The sequence below is a fragment of the Cibotium barometz genome, chromosome 62 (assembly GCF_041138505.1).
Source record: "Cibotium barometz isolate CiBa-2024 chromosome 62, ASM4113850v1, whole genome shotgun sequence".
Classification (NCBI taxonomy): Eukaryota; Viridiplantae; Streptophyta; class Polypodiopsida; order Cyatheales; family Cibotiaceae; genus Cibotium; species Cibotium barometz.
The window spans coordinates 7,251,528-7,260,293 of record NC_141107.1 but is presented as its reverse complement, the minus strand read 5'-3'; the positions used below and the strand labels follow the sequence as shown (position 1 = coordinate 7,260,293).

Genomic DNA, 8,766 nt, shown 5'->3' with positions numbered 1-8,766 from the left:
TTTTTATAGTCCCAAACCCAAATTCACCTTTACTCTATGATGTAAATTATAAAGTAAACTTTGATTTGTCGAGTAAACTAAGAAGTAAAGCCCACTTAATAAACTACAAAGTAAATTAGGAAGTAAACTATGATTGCTTAGAAAACTAAAGTACATTACGATGGAGATTTTCAAAATTACTTGGCCGAGTTTACTTCATTCGACGACCGTCACGATTTAAATCAATTCCATCCATTGATGTCACCTGATGAGGGTCTTTAAGAACCCGTGGTAGAGAGTGCTGAGGGCCCCAAGGGGTAGAGAAGATTCCTCCCAACATGGCCCACGAGAAAAGTTAATGACCACATAGATTTGACCCATCACAAAAACTACAACCAATCTGATTGGTCATGCACTTGGTTTTGGGACGATTAACGGCCTAGATTTATGTAGATCAAGCATCACTTGCTCCTGTGAAGGAGTGGGTGCTCACTCTCTTTTTCTCTCTCTCTCTCTCTCACACACACACTTAAATACACGTGTAAACCAAACCAAATATTGTCACATTTGTATGCTGAAAAGCCTGACTTGACTGTCAAGCCGACCTCACAAAACACGCTCCCTCTCGCCTCCCTACTCGCTAAGCAAATTGTGATACACCATTTCTCTCAGACATGCCTGCAGGCTAAGCTCCCTCTAGCCATGTACAAAAGGTAACTTTAATCTACTACTGGCTGGCGATGCTCATGCTTTAGCCGATTGAGTCGGAATAAGACCATGGTTCCAAATGATACCAACCCTATATTAAGAAACAAATCGAACAAAACAGATTTAAAGGATTCTAAAAGGAATGACAAGCTCTTCAAAAAGAACATATCTACAAAAAGGAGATAATAGAGGGGGCAGAGAGCTAGAGCGAGCTAGCTAGCCTGTCTTGGAAGGAGGGCAAGAAGGCAACAGACGAGAAGCAAAACCAGAGGTAGGAGGGCGCTCTGGTGCACACAGACAGGAGGGAGCACACTGCACAATCTGCATATTAACGAAGGTAATGGGATTCAATCGAGCCCCACTGTGCACTCAGCAGGAGGAGTAGGGTAACGGGCCACATCTGTGCAGTAATTGTATTGCATGAAGGTAGAGGTAACCCACTTGTAGCTGCCTTTCTCGTGCTCCTTCAGAGACCATGCCTCCGGCTTGTCCCACCATTGCTGGCTCGTTGCGCTTGCGCAGGCTGGTGGCTGGGCCTCGTTTTCCCACTGGCATGCGTCCACGTGAAACTTCTCGTAGGTGGAGACGAAGGGGGCGGCCTGCCAGTTGATCTTGTCCAGCCCTCCCCTGGTCGCCCACCCGTCTCCATTCCATATGCTGGAGAAGACATACATGGGCTGCTTCGATGGATACATTGCCTGCGTCGTAGGGGTGTTCCTGTGCACCCTTATGGGTACTCGATCCACGTAAAACCTGCACAAAACCACACATGCACATGAGATCCTGCTGCGGCCTGCTTCACCATTAAGAAGCTCACGAATTCTAGGACGAGGAGGAGGGAGATTAGGGAGGAAGAGAGACTTCAAGCAGACCACCATGGATGCTTACACAGTCATGTGGCTGTTCCAGAGAACAGAATAGGTGTGGAATTTCTGAGTAGGGTCGAACCACAGGTACATTCTCTGCTCCCGCCCCCCTATCCCGTTCACATACATGTTGGTCTGCAGCACGTATGGCTGCCCACTCTTGTTCCCCAGAAACTCAAAGTCCATCTCGTCCCTGTTCTCCGTGTTGGAAGACAACTACATCCCACACACATCAAAACCATCACTAGCTTTAACACTAACTACACCTTAATCTAACAAATTCAGCTCCGTCTTGTACCATAGATGCAATCCACACACGTCAAATTATCACAATAATTACACCTTAATCCAACAAAATTAGCCTGTAGCTGCCACTCCAACTGCCCAGTCCATCACAAACTTATCAAATTATCACGTAATCATTACACGCTAATAGAATGGCATTAACGCGTAATTAAGCACTTACGTAGTATGCAGTAACCACACCTGCGGAGTCCCCTGGCACTAGTTTCAGCTTCATGCTGAACCACCCAAATTTGAACTTGCCTTTCGACTGGAAGCCGGATCCTGCGCAGCAACAAGCATTACCATTGATACATAGTCAGTGCTTCAAACCTGACAAACGCATCCTAATTATTGGCTAATTAGCCCTTTAAGAGGCAGTATAACCCCTTCTAGTTGGTGCAACAATCAAGACGTGGACATAATATGAGGAAACGCTGGGTTGCATGCATAAACTACTGTAAAAAGCCTGATTAATTAGTGAACTGCAATCAACCTGAGGTCTGGTCAAGGACTAGGTTCCACATTCGTCCGTCTGCAGATGATTTCACATGGTCAGTAGCCCACATGACATCGAAATCGGCTTGGAAGGCAGTGGTGTGAGCGACTGAAGGATTGCTTTGAGAGAGAGCTCCGCAGAATGATATCAGGAGCAGGCATGCAAGCACCTGCAAGCTGCTGAGAGAGGCCATGGAGAGCAGCAGAAGCGGGCCAAACTACACACACTCTACCGAATCGAGGAAGCCTTTTATGGATTGCGGGCAGCATTAAGGGCTAATACATTGGTTTTGAGTATAATACACTCCTTATCTCTCAATCCTGATTATCAATCCGAAATGTAAATTAGTAGGTATAGATATAGATGTTTCTATTTATTATCATGATTCATCATGAGATTGCTGTTGTGGGTTTTTTAAAATATATCAAATGCATATTGATTGATTGATGGAGCATCAATTTTTGCAGGTCCAAGTAGGAAAGAAGGCAAGGACAAAGAGAGCTGGCCTGGGAGGCAAAAGGGGAGCTATAATGGCAATCTGATCAACCCCACTGACACAAACGCCCCCACACCATTGTGCAGTGTGCACTGTAGTCTATGACTCTATAGCACCATAGATGATTGATTACAGGACTCTAGTAGTTACTGTACCTCACAAATCTAATTGAAAAATTAAAATAGTTTCGATTTCTTAATATAGGAATTTTTGTCTAGACCACCAGAAAATTAAGTTTATTTTACAGCCCAAACAAGCCACACATTGATAGCTGTCTGCTACCATTTATGGCAAACCATGGTACTCCATCACTATCCACAGTGTCCAAAGAGATCTAATCTATCACTAATCCATTCGGCCTAAGTTTAATTAGTGATATTTAAAATTGCATCTATAAATTTACTTGTGAGTCTTTAGTGACTTAAAAATTGCATCTCTGAAATTTCATGTGGATAAAAAGCTTCATGTAGCATCTCTATTTTAATATAAATTTAAAGCTCTAAATTTAGAAAAAAAATGTAATGAATTGGTGCTCACAGGAATTATATAAATGGAGATGCAGCAATTACATTTTTACTTGTATATACAATGTCCTCAAATTTGAAAAATTAACGAAGTGTAGGGCATTGTGGTTACATTTTATGTGCAAAATCTCAAGAAGAAAGCCTTGCTGAGAAGAATGTTTTCTGTGAAAACTGGTAAAAGGGACATCTGAAAAGGTGAAAGAGGGTATGACCAAATGAGTTCTAACAAGCTGCAGAGGCTACAGTAGACCGAGAGTTGAGGCTGTAGTTAGCATGAAGCAACCTTTAATTAAGCTGGCGGAGGCTGAGCTAGCCAGGCATTAAGGTGGTAAGCTTGATGAAAATGAAGATTAAGTAAATGCTGAATTGCTGTAATTAATTAATTTTCTGGTGTTTTTTTTAAAATAGGAAGAAAAAGTTGAATTAGATGAACGGTCACTGCAAGCTCCAGCCAGTTTGTACCCATCCATCCATCTGCAAGAAGCCAGCCAGGCAACATGCCAGCTCCTCGTTTTGATTGCTTTCGTGAGGGGCAACCTCCCCCAAAGGACATCTTTCAAAAATTAATATTTCTTGTGTATCTTCCAAAAAATAATTGAAAAATATTCACCCACCCCCTCCCCTCCTCACATTTTTTAAATTTAATAATTGAAAAATATTCTCCTCACATTTTTCTTATATTTTCCAGCAAAATATTCACCACTCTAATCAAATCCTAAGCATCATCCCCTCATAAGCAACCTTTATTTATTTTTTTGGAAACAAGAAAAAAACATCACAATTCTCCAACTCATGTGAGATGACTCCTAAGTTCTAACTTGTAAAATTTCCAAAAAAAAAGAGATTTTTTGGATTATTAAATGATTTCCTTAAATAATTTGCATAGAGAAAAAGAAACATTTTTAAAAAAGCAACATTTTAAAACTCTCAAGACCTTCTCAGACCTCTTGCTCCTTTTGGTGGGAAATTGGAATCAAAGCTCCTCCTCTTTAATGAAGCCACAACATTAAGTTCGTGACTCTCCTCTCATGGGTCATGGCTCCTATGCCATGCTCCAAAAAAAAAGTGTTTTCCAACCAATCAAAATAAGTACAACTCTTAAGTTTATTGAGTTTTTGTTTCCAAAATCCTCTACAATATGCCTGTTTTATAACTAAAATATATGAAAAATCATTCCTTAAAAGAAGGGCTACTTTAGTTAATTCTCGCCAGTAAAAACACACTAGAATGCCGATTTTTTTCGAGCACTGCTCCTATGTATAAAAACTTCCAATGGCATCCCAACTCCAAATGTGTGGAGCCTCTCTCTAGTTCTACCTATGACCTCTCACATGAATCAATCCCACTCTAACCCCACAAGTAAACCTCTTAAGGCCAATCCTCTTCATGTCTTAGCCCTCTGGGTTGGCCCTTGGCTCTCATATTTTTTTGACCAAGTTGGTGTGAATGATCAAGAAGAAGTTTAAGATCCAAAGTCACCCCAAATCTTTTGGATTACCATAAGTAAAAGAGATTATTAATCATCCCAAGTCAATACAAATGTAACACTACCATGAATAGCCTCTTCTTTGATAATAAACAAAGGAGTTTAAGCACATGGAATATGTTCCATAAGGTTGAAGCCCTTGTGCTCAAGATACCATTGATAGCTTGTCAACCACTCACAAGTCACATCCAAGCTCCTAGTACTTTGTTGTCTTTTCATACATGTACTTATGCCATGTGCGCTCATTGTGAAAAGTTTCTAAGTAATGAAGGCACCAAATTCTAACTTCATGGTATCATTTGCTATATCTTTTTCTTTTAAGTATATGTGTTCTTTATCATGGTACAAAATAAGGAAACATGTACCTACTATCAAGGATGATTGAGAATAGTGTATATTATTTTGTTGCACTCGTCTAGAGCAATATTCTTTCATAAAATAAACTATTATCAAGCCATTAGAAGAAGGACAATAGCTAAGAACTTCTACTCTCAAAAGCAAACTAAATGGCTATTTTCAAACTAAATGGGCATCATAGCACTCCCTATGTAGAAGCCCTATGCGAATAGATGCTTACAATGTCGAGATAAAAGAAACAGAAGATGGAAAGAGACTCAAAAGAGGCATCTACCCATGATGGCTTTGTAGTGTGAGAGTGGTCGGCTAGCATGTAACATCATGCCTTTTGCAAGTAATATGCAACACTTTGCACAAGTCTCCTGACACCATGTCCCTTGGCATTTCTTAGCCACTTTGGAGGTGTGGCATTAGTTTACGAAACAAACTTCAAAAGTATAACATAGCACCAACTTGCATGGGAAAAATCTATGTCTGCTAATGAGGAGGAGGATGGGGATAATGCCTTGTGCTACACCTAGATCACCTTAGGGCAACCATTAGCAAGGCTTGCCACATATCACATAATGAAAAACCTTTGCAACCATAGGATTTTTAAAGGTAGGAGATGATCAAAGACTACATGCTGTGATCATAGTTTTACAAAGAAGAAACTACATTTCATGGTAGAAGAATAAACTATAAAGGTATTATTTGGTGAAAGGAATAATACCGTATAAAAATACACTATTATTACTCTAGGTTAGGAATCTCGTGGTAATATCATCATCTTATAGCCAAACGTAACAAAACACATTTGTAATCCCACTAATGTTAGAACACATCATCATCCATCATGTGAATAGAAAAGTTTATACATTGTTGACAAATGTAATGCAAACAACATTAATTATTATTGTTTTGCAAGATGTAGTCTCACAAATTAGTCTCATGTCATCACTTCAAGGTAAACATAATGATGTAATAAGTAAGATACAAAAAAGGTGAGCTATTGTAGTGACCATTCATGCATTACTTTTATTAATAAAAGTAAGATTTCTTTGAGTTATTCCCTTACATATGTCTGCCATGATTAAAGTTAACAATGTCTCAATAAAATGGCATGCTAATGGTTTCAAAGCAAGGGTTATGCATTAAAAATGTGATATGTCATATCATGCATTCACCGCTTTAAAATATTGTTTTATTTTTATATGTTCACATGACCCCCTTTCGTATTTGAGGGTAACTTTGCATCTCATAATATTCTATGGCCGTTGTGGCATTCCTAATACATGCAATCACCTTTCTTGTCCTTCTTATATCAATTTAGAATATAATCAAATTTATCTATAGTGTTTCAATTTCACTTCTTCAATTTTATCAATCAAATTTAAGCATATAACCAAAAAAAAAGTTAGTCTTTTTATTCTAAGTGTGTCATAATTACCCTTAGAACCAATGTTTGTTTATTAGTTCATTACATTCTCACTACCTAAATAATACTTGGGAAGCCATATTTAGCTTAACATTTTATTTCATTTAACTTTTACCATTTATTAACAAAGTTACACAAATCATAAAGATACTTAAACCACAAAATGGCATGAAGTCACTTACATAGTATAACAATGTTATACAAATCGTAAAGATACTTAGACCATAAAATGGCATGAAGTCACTTACATAGTACAAAGAGTTAATGTTTAAATTAGCCCTAGCAAAATGAAGTCACTAACATAGTAGTGTAAAGGGTTAGAGTCTAAATTAGCACTAGAAAATGAAGTCACTTACATAATATAACTTGCGTTAGTGCTTGAATTAGCAGTGTTTGAATTAGCACTAGCAAAGTGAACTTTCATAGGGTTCTATTCTAACTTTTTAATGACACCATGTGAGAATGCAACATTTTCTATTAAAATCAAGTATAGAAAATACCAAAACATGAAAACATGCTCATTAGAGAGAACTTACATAATTTTGACAAGCATATAGCCAAAATCATTAAGGAAATATTTTATTATTGCACAAGAACCTCAATTGACAACCGTGAATGATTAAATATCAAAGTAAACATAGTATATTAATATATAAATGCAATCATTAAAGTAAATATAGTATGTTAAGATATAAATTCTTTCGAAGTAAATATAGTATATTTAACTTGATTTATCATCAAAGTAAATATACTATATTAAGATATAAATGCAATCATGTATAGTCCAAAATAAAGTTAAGTATTGTAGAAACAAAGCTTGGCTCTCTTGAGTAAGTTTTTCCAAAGTGGCACAATTAAATGTGTTCATGTGTAACTACTATACACAAAAGCTCCTTCCTCTTGTCTTCCTTGAATGAATGATTCTTTTAGAGGATCCATTTTGCATATATCTGTAGACTAATAGCTAGAAGGTATCTACCTTTTTATTCAATAGCTAGAATGTATTTACCTTTTTCTTTAAAGATGTATGCAACTTTTGAACTTTTCCTTGTTCGTGGTGGTGTGACATTTCTAGAAACTTGGTATCATGCTTGTATGGTGCTAAACAATGTGGAAAATCTAGATTTAATCTCTTTAGTAAGTGTAAGATGTACACTGATACCTCAAAACAACCATTAGCCACCATGATACCCTTTTATCTATCCTTTTATCTTGCCTTTTTCACTATAAATTCTAGAATTGATAATGAAATAATGACACCATTCATTACACTCTATCAAGTATCCTTGCAAAAGTTGTTTCTTCTCCAAGCACACAATAAGTTGTAAGTGAGTGATCAAATTCTTGGCAAGTTGATTATGCACTATGGTTGAAAGTCAACCTTGGCCTACTCAATGGAGATTATTGAGATATTTCGCTATTAATCAAGTATATTCTTATTGCCCCAACCCTTATTTGGGGATATTTTTTAATGTATACTATTGGTGTAGATGTACCTATTAAAGTAGCCATGTGAATTTGGCATTGATGACTATTGATCACAATGTGAGGTGTTTGCTTTCATCCTAGCTAGGATGTTGACACACCATGATGAGGTACGTTATAATGCTAGTAATGGTTTAGCACAATAAGGGGATGAATTATTACTAAGATAATCACTTTTATGTAAGTCATTTTTGACAATAAGTGATATACAATCATTCCCTTGTGGTGGAAATTGAAGGTGACACAAATTGTTAAATTGATGTAGGTAGGTAAATTTGCCTTAAATATTTTATTGATGATGTTATTGAAGTGATGAGGCTTATGGTTGTGAGAGGTTCATTTATCATGCATTTAAGCCAAGATTCTTGTGGGCTCCCAAGTTTTAGCTTCTTGTTTTTTCCACCATGTAAGCAATAATTGCTTGTGACTAGGTCCTATTATTTTGAGCACCATGTGATTGTGTTTGCCACATGAACTTGTTGTGGGGACCCATGAAGATGGCATACCCAATAGAAATTTGTGTTGAAGCCCATAGGTATTGTGTGGCCAAGTAGAAGTGTGCCAGGAATCCGTAGTGGGGTAGGAATCCACTCTACCTTAGTAACAAATGGAGGAATTAGAGATTGCAGCCTACATAGTTGTGACATTGTTGAAGTTCTTATTGGGT

General features: G+C 37.6%; 1 protein-coding gene across 1 annotated transcript; it reads right to left on the bottom strand.

Annotated features, from left to right (window-relative positions):
• Positions 1 to 760: 760 nt before the first annotated feature.
• LOC147604090 (putative xyloglucan endotransglucosylase/hydrolase protein 8) lies at positions 761 to 2,663 on the bottom strand. The gene is made up of 4 exons (XM_086795101.1): positions 2,332 to 2,663; positions 2,020 to 2,120; positions 1,576 to 1,769; positions 761 to 1,440 (listed from the first exon to the last, which is right to left on the bottom strand). Exons 1-4 carry the CDS (start codon positions 2,525 to 2,527, stop codon positions 1,035 to 1,037), a joined length of 897 nt encoding a protein of 298 aa, XP_086651227.1. The 5' UTR covers positions 2,528 to 2,663; the 3' UTR covers positions 761 to 1,034.
• Between the last annotated feature and the right edge of the window lie 6,103 nt (positions 2,664 to 8,766).